The 15,041-nt window shown below is 38.7% G+C and overlaps 4 protein-coding genes across 4 annotated transcripts; 3 read left to right on the plus strand and 1 right to left on the minus strand. All coding sequences in view use genetic code 12, as the record gives it.

The window, feature by feature from the left end:
- Positions 1 to 2,588: 2,588 nt before the first annotated feature.
- Positions 2,589 to 3,920, plus strand: I9W82_001825 (uncharacterized protein; the record flags this gene model as incomplete). Its single annotated transcript, XM_067690613.1, has 1 exon — positions 2,589 to 3,920. The coding sequence occupies one exon, from the start codon at positions 2,589 to 2,591 to the stop codon at positions 3,918 to 3,920; it is 1,332 nt and encodes a 443-aa protein (XP_067549061.1).
- Positions 3,921 to 4,514: 594 nt separating this feature from the next.
- NAM2 (leucine--tRNA ligase) lies at positions 4,515 to 7,277 on the minus strand (the record flags this gene model as incomplete). The annotated part of the gene is made up of 1 exon (XM_067690614.1): positions 4,515 to 7,277. One exon carries the CDS (start codon positions 7,275 to 7,277, stop codon positions 4,515 to 4,517), a length of 2,763 nt encoding a protein of 920 aa, XP_067549062.1.
- Positions 7,278 to 7,462: 185 nt separating this feature from the next.
- On the plus strand, positions 7,463 to 10,912 carry I9W82_001827 (FG-nucleoporin; the record flags this gene model as incomplete). Its single annotated transcript, XM_067690615.1, has 1 exon — positions 7,463 to 10,912. One exon carries the CDS (start codon positions 7,463 to 7,465, stop codon positions 10,910 to 10,912), a length of 3,450 nt encoding a protein of 1,149 aa, XP_067549063.1.
- A 2,053-nt stretch (positions 10,913 to 12,965) lies between these two features.
- I9W82_001828 (uncharacterized protein) lies at positions 12,966 to 14,945 on the plus strand (the record flags this gene model as incomplete). The annotated part of the gene is made up of 1 exon (XM_067690616.1): positions 12,966 to 14,945. One exon carries the CDS (start codon positions 12,966 to 12,968, stop codon positions 14,943 to 14,945), a length of 1,980 nt encoding a protein of 659 aa, XP_067549064.1.
- Between the last annotated feature and the right edge of the window lie 96 nt (positions 14,946 to 15,041).

Consider the following 15,041-nt stretch of genomic DNA (forward strand, 5'->3'; position numbering starts at 1 on the left):
ACGCAATATGAGTTGATTGTAGTTTATTCTACCTTGACCTTTGTAAAAGCATTCTATTCTTTCTATCTACTTGTATCTACGATTCTGTTACCTGAATGTTCTTAAGCACTTCCGAATTGAAACTTTCAAGGAAGTTTGTCTCGTACTCCATTCGGTTATTTCCTTTGTGCACAACGTAATAGTTGATAAGCAGCTAAAGTTGAAGTTATGTCACATGATACTTTGCCCTTTTATGCAAACATAACATAGTTTAACAATCTATTCTTAAATCTGAACTAAAAGGTGACAGTGTTCAGACTTTGATGAGCTTACACTTGTAACTATTTGTAAACGCATTTAACCTTCGTAGATTCTCAGAAAAGCATGTGTTATTCAAAGATTTTGCAGAAAAGTAGAGACAATAATTACAAAAGAATTTGTAAATCCACACTTAAAGAATCTAATTCATTGAATTCCGCCATCAGAGTAAGGAAGTCAAATACGAAAAGGGCAAGAAGCAGCCAAATCGAATGCCTGTTCGCGAAATCACTATTCTGCCAAGACATCACACATATCGAGTGTGGCATCAACAAAGACATGTCAAGACCGCAGACTTTGACCATACATATCATTCAAGGTAATATATTGTGGATCCACTTCTGGATCTAAACCATCGGCAGTTCACGGAAATCAATATCTTACTAAAGCTTGTACCTCGGCTAAATTCCAACTTTGCAAAGTAGCCATCAGCAGAAATACAAACTATGCGCAACTACTGAACACTGGAATGTTGCTCCTGAAACGTTGCCCCCCCTATAGTGCCGCCCCGGGAATCACTCAAAAGCCATTTTCTTGGCTTTTCATTAGTTATTACTGCTATTCGGATAATGTGTTTGTTTACGGATTCCATTCGGTTTGCGCAACTCGCATACCATTGATAGCTCTTTTATTGAAAACCAAAGACACACAAACACGAAACTACTAACCTGGGTAAATTAAATTCCGAAAAGTAAATAAAAACACTTAGGCATTTGGAATTTCGTAAATTGTTAAAATTGCAAACCACACTAACCACAATACCACAGACTTGAAACTGCAAGGAAAAACAAGTAAAACTCTATTGTTCGAAATCGTCTTCTTTTTTCTCAAAAAGCGTGTTACATTTGCCTCTATGCTTTTGTGATTTTTTTGACAATAGTCCCTATAGATATTTGCTGTTCTTCTCTTTTCGGCTAATTAGTTTTTAGCGTTAATACATAGAACCCTTGAGAACCCTAATATGCAGAATCAGCCCCAACTTCAAAAGTAAGCCACTCATTGAACCTATTTAAATGATTCAATGCAGATGATAATTAAAGTCAAGATCTCACCTCGCATGTGATGTACGATTCTTATCACAGCATACGATTGAAAATTGTTCTCAAATTATCCTCAGTTAAGCATGATTATTGTTGTAAGGTCAATCCTAATTTCATAAAGTAAACGCGCTCTTGGTGAAATTTACTTTTAATAGACAATGAACAATAGGGCCCTATTTGTTTTCAATTCTTCTTTTTCATTGACGAAAATTTTGTTTATTGTATTAGGTACCTAACTCACAAATTGCATTGTGACACAAACAATAAGCCGAAGAGACTAGTCGTGCAGAACCACACAAGTGGACTTACAATCTGCCGCCTTTGTATACATATGTGAATGAGGTGTTATGGGGAGTTTAAAAAAGAGACGTCTGGTAGTGTATCAAGCCGTTTCTGAATACCATGTGATGTCGTCTATTTCTTTAGTATGTCCGACAGTGAGGGTTGCTTGATACCTCTCCCCTTGCCAAGCTAACAAATGATACTGATAGTCCCTTTAGTGTTCAGTGACACAAACAGCTACCACAATTGCGGATAAAAAAGTTCGGCTAATTTGAAGCCGAACAAACAAAGAAAAACTTGCCTCTGATGAGCTTAAGTCCGTTCTTCTCTAATTGTATTGAAAGACAATGTGGAATTGTTAAGACCCCGTTTCTCATTTCTAGTCTCTTTGTTCTATTTGTTTGTCAACAGAAGATTTCAATTGTTCCTTTCTTTCTTCATGAACCAATTTTTTTTACGTGTTTCATTGTTTGTGACAAAAGGTTACATTCATGCAGGGATCAACATGTGTGGTTATGTTTACAATTCTATTGGGTTTTTGAAACCTGAGGCACGTTGTTCGAGCAAAACGTGTGACAAAACAGCAAACCACAACCTCCCAACAATTTAGGATCCTAGCTAAGTCGTTCATTGTTCATGCTCAACTACCATTGTTTCAAAACACATCTGCAATAGACAGCCTCATCATTTCTTTGTCTTCTGACAAGGCAAACTTGCTTACTTCTTGTAACCGCGATTTGCATTCTTTCCTTCAAAATTGTAAACATAACCAACTTTCGTAGTTGAAACAGAAATCCCCATTGTGGCGAGCAAACAGATTCCATCTTGCATAAGGTCGTATCCACAGATAATTCCACTTCAAAGCAAAGAATATAAAAGGTCACTCCAAATCCCTTCACAACTGATCACTTTGTCTCTCTCTTTTCTTTTTTTTTTGCAACCATCAAACAAAAAACCTAAATTTCAAGAATGAAATTCACCACCTTCGCTGCTGCCTTTGCTGGATTGGCCACTTTCGTTCATGCTGCCCCTGTCGTTCCTGCCTCTGAACAATTGCAAACTATTCAAAGCGACATCAAACATTTAAACTCTGATGTCAACGGTTTGTTGAACTCACTCAACTTGAATCAAAAAGCTCAAAAGGATCTTGCTTCTGGACACGAGAGCGATGAATTGATTGCTGAGCTTGGTAGAAGCTTATTGGAAGCTTCCAAGGGTAATCGTGATGTACTTTCTATGTTCCACCAAGTCGCTAAGAGAGATGTTGCTGATGACAAGGTTGTTGGTGCTATTGATGCTTCTAAAAGAGGTGACGTTGTTACCATTCATCAACACACAATTTCCATTGATGTTATTATCCAAGCCATTGAGTACGTTGTCTTTTTCAACCACCCACTTCCAAATCCGGACCACTTCCACCACGTCTTGAGCATTTTAGGTATTGATGTTGAAACTGCTGCTCAAATCAACATCACTTATGACACCGTCACGATTGACTTCTGTGCCATCTTGGTTAAACTTATTGATATTGGACACGAAGTTGCTGACCTTGTTGACAAAGTCATTACTGTTACCATTAATAATACCGTAATTGAAATTGAAAAAATCTTCAAAGCTATTGAGTACATTTGTGTCCTTGGACATTCAATCCATGATGCTGTTCATTACGCTGAAATTTTGGCTATTTTGGGAATTGATGCTACTATTGCCCACTCCATTGGTATTTGGCCAACAACTTCCAGCTTTGAAGTAACCATTATCTTGTTCAAGTATGTTGGTCTTGGATTCATTGGTGACATCAGCAAGAGAGGCGACGTTGTTACCATTCAACAACACACCATTTCCATTGACGTGATTTTCCAAGCCATTGAGTATGTTGTCCTTTTTAACCACCCACTTCCAAACCCAGACCACTTCCACCATGTTTTAGACATTTTAGGTATTGATGTTGAAACTGCTGCTCAAATCAACATCACTTATGACACCGTCACAATTGACTTCTGTGCCATCTTGGTCAAACTTATTGACATTGGACACGAAGTTGCTGACATTGTTGATAAAGTCATTACTGTTACTATTCAAGGTGTAGTGATTGAAATTGAAAAAATCTTCAAAGCTATTGAATTCCTTTGCATCCTTGGACATTCCCTTTGGGATGCTGCTAATTATGCTGCATTTTTGGCCATTTTGGGAATTGATGTCACTGTTGCCCACGCCATTGGTATTTGGCCAACAACTTCTAATTTCCAAGTAACCATCATCTTGTTCAAGTATGTCGGTTTTGGTTTGCTTGGTAATTAATTGAAGTTTAACTGAAGATTAGATTCTGTCGTTGTTGCTGTGTGTTCAATAACATTGCTGCTTAAGGGACCCTTGATTGACCATATTCTTCAAACCGAAGACCTTTTAATACTTATTTGATACCCCAACCTCATTTCGGTTAAATAGTTTTATACTCAATCTATTACTTTGTGAAAAAGTTTGCCCTTGCTTTATTGGGTTCCATCTTGGAATACTGCGTAGATGGTGAAGATGGGTTAAAGATTAAATCACGAGGATCATTAATTTGTTCATAGTATGATTGATAGAACTCACATTCATCTGTCACTCCATTGATCAGCAGCCCCGTTGACATCAGTTGAATGAATAGTCCATATAGCCAGTCACCGATCTGATGATATCTTCCCTTATGTCTGTTATTGGTTCTTGTTGTATATTTGGTGTGAAGTTTGATGCGAGACGATTTTAGAGGAGAACTAATCCAACCAGACACATACTGACGGATAGAAAGAGAGACTATAAAACACCACAGCAGTTTATCATAATACAGTATTCATTGCTATATACCAATTGTACAATGACTATATACACGTGAAAGCCTATGATACTCCCTCTTTATCCAATCACACTAATCAATCCTGGTTTCTTAATCACCTTCTTCACCAGTTGAGGTAAATGACTAGCAATTCCATCCTTTCCACGAAGTAATCCAACTATACTCTCATCATCTTGCTTTATCAACTCATCTTTATCCATAATAGTTCCTCTAGCTTTGCCATTGATGAAAATATTATATTTTTGTACATTAGACTTGATTGATTCATCAGTAGGATATGATTGATTGAAAATGGAGCCCATCGATAAACCATTGGCTAGCTGGACAGATTCCCAACATTCTTCAGATGTAGATGGTGTCACTGGTGACATACATATGAGTAGCTTCATATATGAGTCAAGAATCAAGTCGGGTGAACATTGTTGGGATTTGATGGCGTCAGTTATACAATTTGTCATCTTCATCAAGTCGGAAACAACAGTGTTTAATGAAAAATGTAAATCTATCGAATCAGCAATACTCTTGACCAAGTCTTGAACTTGATTGTAGAATCCAAATTCATACTCATTCAAACTGATTATTTTTTCACCAACTATTGCATTTCTCAATGTCACTTGAGCGAGTTCTTCTCCATTCGCTCTTGTAACAGATCGTCCTTTGCTTGTAATTGACTGACTCAATGCTAGAACCCGCCTAAGCCAACGATCAACACCAGCAATTTGATCCTCATTCCACAATAACGTATCCGACACTGGGGCCGAAAACAACATTTGAGCTCTGGTGGCATCTGCACCATATTTGGCTATACATTCACCAGGATCAGCTCCGTTATACTTTGATTTAGACATCTTCTCATAAGAAACTTTAGCAGTCTTGCCAGTACTTTTAATCACTGGTGATTGAGGATTTGTAAGATCAACCTCCTCTGGTTTAAGAAACTTGTTGGTATCTGGATCAGCATAGGTAATACCGTGAACCATTCCTTGAGTAACCAACTTGGTCAATGGTTCATCTTGACAATTTTTGCCGTTCCATACTCCACAATCACTAAGAAACTTGGCAATAAATCGGGCATACAATAAATGCAAAATGGCATGTTCAACTCCACCAACGTAAAGATCGACCGGCATATTCTCACTAGCTTTGGAGCTAATGAGCTCCTTTTCATTCTTAGAATCCAAGTATCTTAAATAGTACCATGACGAATCCATAAATGTATCCATAGTATCGGTTTCTCTCTTGGCATCTTTACCACATGAAGGACATTTGCAATTGACAAATTCATCAATGTTGCCTAATGGATTACCCTTTGTGAAATGTTTACTATTTACTTTCGGCAAATGTACTGGAAGTTGATCATCTGGGACGGGCACAGGTCCACAATCAGAACAATGAATGATGGGTATTGGAGCTCCCCAGTATCGTTGACGACTAATCAACCAATCTTTTAATCTATATTGTGTACTTGCATTTCCTAAACCGTGAGCAGTTAATTGCTGAGTCACAGCATTGGAAGCATCTTTTCCTGTTAAGCCTTTATACAGATGAAGATCTTTCAATCCACCTTCAAGTGTAGTATTATCCTGCATAATTCCCTTTTTTAAAGTATATGGAATCTTCATTTGTTTTGCATCCTTTGGTCCAATGACTTGTATAGTTGGTTGATTAGGTTCATGTAATTTCCAAAACTCAAAGTCTCTTGTGTCATGACCTGGACATCCCATAACTGCACCTGAACCATACTCGCTAAGCACATAAGGAGCAACATAAATGGGAACATCAAATACCAACTTTTTTGAATTATCAGGATTGAGAGGAATAGTTGCCTTAATAGGAAGCTTATATCCAGCTTTAGACTCAAATCCAGCATCTCTTGATTCTTCAATAAACTTAACCAACCCAGGGTCACTCTTAGAAGCCTCTTTAACCAATGGATGATCTAAACTAAGTGCTAAAAACTGAACTGCAAACAAAGTTTCTGGTCTCGAAGTAAAGACTGATATCGCGTTAGTACCTTGATTTACTGGAAACTTAACCACACAACCATTAGACTTTCCAATCCAATTCCGTTGCATTGTCTTGACATGTTCAGGCCATTGTTTTAAATAATCCAAATCTTCAACTAATCGATCAGCATACTTGGTAATTCCAATAAACCATTGTTCTAAGTTCCTCTTTTCCACAACTGCTCCACTTCTCCATGATCTTCCTTTGGCATCAACTTGCTCATTAGCAAGAACTGTTTGATCAACTGGATCCCAATTAATCTCAGCTTTCTTACGATACGCAAGCCCCCGTTCATACAACATGAGGAAAATTTTCTGAGTCCATTTATAATAATCCGGTGAACTAGTATTGATTTCTCGATTCCAATCAAAATCAGCCAGGAAGTTGATCATTTGTTGCTTCATTTTCAGTATATTTGTGTCAGTCCATATTGCCGGATCGATATCTCGTTCAATTGCTGCATTTTCTGCTGGTAAACCAAATGCATCCCAACCCATTGGGTGAATGACATTGAACCCATTCAATTTTTTGTACCTGGCGACAACATCACTGATGGTGTATACACGTAAATGGCCCATGTGTAGCATACCAGATGGATATGGGAACATTACTAAGGCATAGAAGTCCTTGTCCTTGGAAGATGGGGGTTGACTGGGTAGTTGTTCCTGTTGTCGTTGTTTACTCCATCTGTCTCTCCATTTCTTATCCAATTCTACAAAATTGTAGTTGTTTGCAAGTGTCCTTTGCGAATAGAGTGTTCCGAGTATAGTACAACTCTTTTGATATCTTCGTATTCGTTGTAATGGTATCAACATGGTCTCGTGTAGATCATAAAGATTCAATCAATTGGGTGTTGTATTGTAGTAAAGACGAAACGAAAAAAAAAAAAATTCAATTGACAAAATCTCATCTTAGAACAACAACAACAACAACAACCAAAGGCAGAAGAAGAAGAACTGCTTTAACCAAACGTCTTTGTACGAATCTGTTTCTATCACCAATGAACAACAGTCAATCACAGGAACAGTCTCAACTCAATAGCGAAGAAAGACTGCGACCACGGGGAAGCAATAGGTTTGGAGGATATTTCGCCAAATTGAAACAAGCAATCACTCGTCTGGCAGAACCATCATCACAACCAGCAACATCTTCATCAACAGAGACAATGGCCAATCATAACGATTCACAAGATGAACACATTCAAGACAATGAAATTGACTTAGTCGAACCATTACCTACGAATTTCGGGGTTTCTGAAAAGAGGAAACGGCTTTCAATTCAAGGTCATCCTACTGATGAATCAATCCCTCGGTCTTTAACTAGGGGTACGGTACATCCAAGACATACTTCATATCTGAACCTATACAATGAAATCAAAACTAATGAAGAGGAATCACATAATGACCTTGAACGAAGGAAATCAGTTATTGATTCATTAGTTGTTGCATCGAAGGATAATAGTGTTTTAACTAGTCGTGATGATTCACCAGCTATTGGTATCCCATTTCCGAATCAGTCAATAGTAGTGAACCTGTCTATGGAAGAAGATGAAGGGGAAGCACAGGAAAATAACTATTATAACCAGCCACAAGAAGAAGACCAATATGAACAATTGGCCATAGTTCAAATCGATCCAGCAGAAAGAAGCAGAATAGTACGACTAAAACGATCAATTCAGGAAATGGAATTAATGAGGAAGAAAATGAGGTATATGAAGAGTCCCAATGAAACAACAACAACCACAATGTCACATGGTGATTCAACAATGGTTGATACAAGCACACAAACATACAATACTGATTATTTAAACTCGGTACTAAATTTTAAAAAAAGGTCGAGCTCTTCATATTTGGAAAAGAATAGCAATAAAAAGAGGAAAAAGGGGTTTTTCTTGAAAGAGCTTGTTTATGATGTCAAGAAACCGGTTGATGTGGTTACTAGTACTAATCTCAAGGGATATGCCAGTGAAGTTAGCAAACCTAAATTTAAGGGAACAAGCGATGATAGTGATTTTAAACTGAATTTGAGACCGAATAGAAATGGCATTGCTTTGGGTCAGAAGTTGTCGTTATCATTGGACTCTGATTATCTTGCCAAGACGCAATCTATTTCAGATATAATCAAATTGAAGGAAGATTCTTTGAAGGTGCCCTCTGGAAACAAAAGTGGGGTTTCTGCTCCATCTAGTGGGTTCAAATTTGATATTGATGATAAAAAGATACGAGAAATTGTTGGAAGTACCGATACAGAGACAAGAAACGAGACAACTTCGAAAGAAGAAGAGCCTCTGGCGGGAAGCGAAGCCAAGCCCAGTGAGAAAACTGCAGCACCATTATTTCCTTTCAAGCCAACGTCTAGTGATGGTACAAATAAGTCAAAACAGGAGACACCAAAACCTACTGGCTTCAACTTTGGTCAGAAAAAGGATGATAAAGCAGAGTCATTGCAAGAAGGGCCAAAACCCGCAGTATCCTTTGGAAAGGGATCTACTGGGTTATTTGGCAAACCAGAACCTTTTAAATCCAGTGAAGAGAAAAGTCCGTCTCCATTTACGTTTGGTAGTGCAAAGCCATCGACAACAGCATCCAACACTGATGCCAAAGAGGAAAAGGACAAACCAACGTCTGGCTTTAATTTCAACCCACCAAAGAGTGTACCATTCACTGGTTTTGGATCTAAACCAAGTGGTGGTCTTTTTGGCCAACAGGGAGACAACAAGAAGGACAGTGCTACTACGATAGTTAACGGGTCTACTAGTGCACCTACTGCTGTTGCATTCTCAGCTATTTCTCAACCAAAGGTGAGCTCAGAAACTGCTAAAGATGACAAAGGTGCTCAATTGGATGAAGATGAATCAGAAGAACGCGATACGAAACGCAAGAGAGTTGCTCCAAGCGATAATTCAAAACCAAATGAAGGAGCAACAGAGGCTGCGCTTAAATCATCAACTCCTCTTTTTGGCTTTGGTAGTGGGGCAAATAAGGACGAATCTAAAGCTACCGCTCCATCAGAAACTGCATCCAAACCAGCATTCTCATTTGGGTTCAATCCTTTACCTTCTTCCACCAATGATGAGGATAAACTGAAATCCACGACACCAGCGGGTGGATTTGTGTTTGGTAAAAGTGATTCTACTGATAAAGATAAACCTACATCTGGTTTTACATTTGGTCAACCAGCTGCAGCATCTGCTGATGATAAGAGCAATCCCACTGCTTCTGGTTTCAGTTTTGGCCAACCGGCTGCTACTTCCACCAATGATGATAAAAGCAAACCCACTACTACTGGTTTCAATTTTGGAAAGAGTGACGACAAAGCCAAGAGTGCATCACCAGCATTATTATTTGGCAAGACTACAGATAATGCAAGCAGTACGTCATCACCAGCATTTTCATTAGGCAAGCCTGAAGAAAAGTCCAAATCGGCAGCTCCATTGTTTTCATTTGGTTCTAATGCTAGTGCAGCTGCGAATGAAGATAAAGGCAAGTCACCATCGCCGGCATTTACATTTGGACAAGTTGGAAAAGATAAGCTGAAGGAACAAGGTTCTGATGAAGTCAAGACTGGTACGTCGTCGACACCAACGCCAACGTCAGGGGGTTCATCGTTGGGATTTTCCTTTGGTAATGCGGGAACCGCAGCTAGTTCAACTACTGAGAAGCAGCATGCTGCGGCTTCAGCGACAACTGGGTTTAAGTTTGCACCGGGCGTCACTCCACCACCAGCAGGTGCTGACTCAACTGCAGCACCAACTACGAATTTGTTTGGTGCAAAGACTGGAAGTGGTAGTAGTTCTGGTATTGCTGCTCCCAAACCCTTTAGTGCGACGGGGTTTAGTGGGTTTGGAGCTAAGCCACAAGCCCAACCTTCTGCAACTACACCCGCAGCAGCAGCAGCAGCACCAGCGTTTGGCAGTCGTCCTAGTACACCATCATTTAGTTTTGGCGGAGCAGCAACAGCAGCTCCATCAGCATCAGCACAAGGTACTGCTGGCGCTACTAGTGGTGGATTACCGCCCCCATCTCAGATATTTGGGTCAGCTACTAAATTGAATAAAGTGCCGCTGTTCAATTTCACTGGATCTAAAAGTGGTACTCCTGATCCAGCTAGTGTATTTGGACAGCATTCACAGCAGCAGCAGCAGCAGCAGAGTAGAGAAGGAACGCCATTTGGAAGTACTGCTGCACCTTCATTTGGATTTGGACAACCACAACAGCAATCACAGCCATTTATGTTTGGAGGAAGTCCTGCACCTACTGGCCAAACACCTTCATTTGGGTTTGGTAATCCTGCTGGTGGAATGCCGATGATGGGTAATGGATTTGCGCCCAATGGGCAGCAAGCGGGTGCACCTACAGCTACAGCTACGGCTACGGCTACAGCTACGGCCACTCCACCTCAAGCTAATCCTAGACGACCAAAGTTACTTCCTAGGTCTAGACGGAGGTAAGTAGGAAGTTTAAAGGAATTACAAATAAAACATTAGGAATAGGGTTTAGGGATATGGGATACCTATAGCTGCAAAGGTTAATTTAGAAAAGAGAGAGACATAACGTACAATAACTAGATAGCAATATATATACTTTTAAATCTTATTACGAAAGTTGACTGTAAGTTAAGCTTAGTATCGTGTGAGTTTTATGAAATGTGGTGTAGCTTTGCAATTCCACACGTGATAAGGCAAGTAAAGTGGGGAAGGACCAACAACAAAAGTTTAATGTGTATGCCTGTGAGGGGGGGACATGAAAAAAAAAAGGTTTTGTGTTTACAATTAAGCTCATCGGATTTAAGGCGGACTTTAACATTTAAACGCCGGTTTGACCCCACTTTGCGGTGTCCCACCACATATGCAATTAATACTGCACAAAGAAAGAAGATGACGTATTTTTCAAGTAAGGTAGTCAACCTTCGACGTAGTTATTGAGTGAATAGGGGAGGGAAGGGGGTTGAACCCTTGCATCTGAAGAGTATGACTACGATAGCTTCGTGATGAATCGGTTGAAGCGGTAAGGTAGTGTAGGTAGGTTTAGTGTATATGCAGGTGTCGATGCATGAAGAGATGACTTACAGAGATCGCCAAAAGACATGACCTGTGGGTGATATGGGTGAGTGGGTTGTATATAATGGGTTGCATATGGTAATTGCTTTTGTCTGGTACTAGTGTAGTGCTCGTGTGTGTATGAAATTAGTTTTTAATTCAATTTGCAGCAATTAACCCAGAAAGAAAACGTTTCATTTAGTCACATGTGTACAAGCAAGGAAGAGGAGAACGACATATACAAACGAGGATGTGGAGAACAACAAAAAGAAGAAATAAAACTCACTTTCCTATACGGCTGATTCTTAATTAGTAAATGTTATTGTCTAGTGCTACGGTATAGGGATGTCGGATGTGACTTTTTATTACACACCCATCTTGAAGGGAACTGAAATTTCAATAAACCCATTATAACTTGATACTATTTCTTACACTCACTCTTGTTTGTTGATATCTCTATCCATATCTTTGTTATTTCCGATGAGATCTGAGAAAGAGTACCGGGGCAGTAAAATACGGCACAGCTCTTCTCTTCCTTTGCAAACCGAGTGTTGTATAAGTACACCACCTTACTTATAAACCTCTTTTTAGTCTTTAATGGAATACCAATTGAGTAATATAATTAGAGTAAAAAGTTGGGTAAAATTTTGGGATATATAGAAGGTAGCGTTATTACCTAAATAGGAATTATTTCTTATATACAGTACTGTTGCGCAATTATCACAGTCTCACATACACAGCATATACACAGCACTCATAACGTTTCTCCACACTTTTAGAAAACTTTCATATGGGTTGAGTTAAAGGAGTATATATATATATAACAACAGCAGTAGCATCAATAGCATCAGCAAAACCTATCAAATAACTTTTCATCAACCAAAACACCAAAACACCAAAACACCAAAGACACTAATAGGAGAGTAACCTTTGTGTTGGCATTATCACAGTTTAAAAGAACACTATTACTACTTGAGCTATAAAAATAACTACTGTTTGCTGTTGATACAGACTACTACTACTACTACTACTACTACTGCTACAGTTGATATATATACCTAACTGCTGAGATTTAGAGATCCAGAGAGATTTTGAGATTTAGAGATTTGTTGGTGTTGCTTGTGTGTTGTATCTATTGGTTGTAAATAAATTTTATCACAAGAAAGAACAACACAAAAACAGACAGAGAGACAGAGAGTAACAAGAAATTTCACCCGCACAAAACATACAGAAATATTTCAACAAAAAACTACTTTAACTTCATAACCAAAACCAAAACCAAAACCTAATACACATATCTCTTCTTCTACCAGAAGAGCTACAACTACTTACACTTACACTTACACTTAGACAACACTTAGACTTTTTCTACAAAAAAACAAAAAAAAAACAAACTACAAAAAAAAGTTACATTCTTCTACTACCCCACCCCCCAGCCCATCCCATCCGAATTTTACAGAAAAACATGCCTTTTGATAACAACGTCAAATACAGATTACAAAGAATCCAAACTCTTAACGGTGATCAAGAAATCGTCTTGAAACAAGTTTGGGCCTATCTTTTGAAAAACTTTGGATACCCCATTGACATTAATTCACAAGATTTACCTTACAAACAATGTTATGTTGCTTCTACTTCAACTGCCAATTTCGATGAGTCTCAAGGTATTGCTACTGGTGTATTATCCAAAACCAATACAAGAGGTTCAATAAACTCTAGTAAATCATCAGCTTCTAAAAAGAAGTTGGGTTTATTTGGTTCTAAAAAGTCGTCAAATGCTAGTGTTTCAAACGCTAGTGGTGCTGGTGCTGCCAAGGATTCACCTCCTGCTAATTCAAAGAGAATGCATCAAATTCAAACTCAATCTTCTCAAGAGAGATACCAACCTGTTGATATTCCTAGTGAAGTTTTTTATTCCATCTATGCTCATCATTTTAAAGCTGCTTTTGAGTATGCTGATGACTATGATGGTAGTTCTGCTCAACCTCAGCAACCTCAACAACAACAACAATTGAACGGATTTGCTGGTAACAATGGTTATAACAACAATGGTGGTTATGATGATTATGATGACGATGACGATGACGTTGCTTCAGTCAATTCAATGGAAACTTTTGTTACTGCTGAAACCACATTGACTGATTATGACGATTTACCAGCTCACATCTTCAACAACAACGGTAACAGCTATGGTGGTAAACAAGCCAATGGTGGTGGAAACTATGGTGGTAGAATTGGACACCCCAACAGCAACAAACACCGTAGCAGCAGCCACAATAAGCACCACAACAACAAGCACCGTCACAACTCACACGGTCACCATAACCAACAACAACAACAACATCATCAACAACAACAACAACAGCAACAACAATTTGGTGGTGGTCAACAACTTGACCTCTTCCAAGCTACTGTCAACAACCCAGTCAGTGTCCATCCAGACAACTCCTTCTACTCCCACTTGGGTCAATACAACAGCAAAGAAATGCACCAAGCATTCCTCAAATCGTTGCGTAACGATTTAATTGACAATTTGGTTTTGAAATTCATTAGAGCTAGGAAATGGGATACTGAAAAAGCACTTGCTATGTTTTTCAAATCCTTGAATTGGAGATACCATGAGTTCCCCACTAACGATTGGTTAATGGAATCAGATGGACCTTCCTATTTGAATGGCACCAACAAGGGGTTTATTAAAAATTTCACTACTGAAAAATCATGGATTAAAGGTAGAGATAAGAATAATAACCCAATTTTCACTTTCCAAGCTAAGAAACATTTAACTTCTGATTCTCCATTGCCACAGAATCAAAGGTATGCTATTGTTACCATTGAATGGGTGAGATTGTTTTTGAGAGAAGTTAGTGAATCTGTTGACACATGTACCATTGTGTTTGATTTAACTGGATTCTCTTTAAAGAATGCCGATTATGCCACTATTAAGTTCTTGGCTGATGTTTTTGAAGCTCATTATCCAGAAACTTTGGGATTCATTTTAATCCACAATGCCCCCTGGATCTTTTCTACAGTGTGGAACATTATTAAAAACTGGTTAGACCCCGTTGTTGCATCCAAGATCCATTTCACTAAAGACGCCAAAGAATTGAGTAAATTCATTGACCCAAGTTTGATCCCTGATTATCTTGGTGGTGATGATACAACTAGAGGCTATTATCCTATTCCTGAACCTCAAGATGAGTATCCGCCAAAGAGGAAAGATGCCGAGTATGCGAGGTTGCAAAGAGAGCGTGATTTGTTATTGGCTAGGTTTTTTGAAACTACTAAAAAGTGGATCGAGTCGACTAATCCACAAGTTAGTGATCGGTATTTGAAGGATAAGTTGGATTTGAATATTGCATTGTCGAGTAATTATATTCAGTTGGATCCATATATTAGAAACCGTGGTATTTATGACAGGGACCATACTTTGCAAGTTGGTCATTAGAGAGAGACAGAGAGAGAAAAAGAGAGAGAGACTGGATGTTTGTGCTATAGTTTTATTATTTTGGTTGTTGATTATTATTACATTTTTGTTTAGAGT

Source organism: Candida metapsilosis, assembly GCF_017655625.1.
Source record: "Candida metapsilosis strain BP57 chromosome Unknown scaffold2, whole genome shotgun sequence".
NCBI lineage: Eukaryota > Fungi > Ascomycota > Pichiomycetes > Serinales > Debaryomycetaceae > Lodderomyces > Lodderomyces metapsilosis.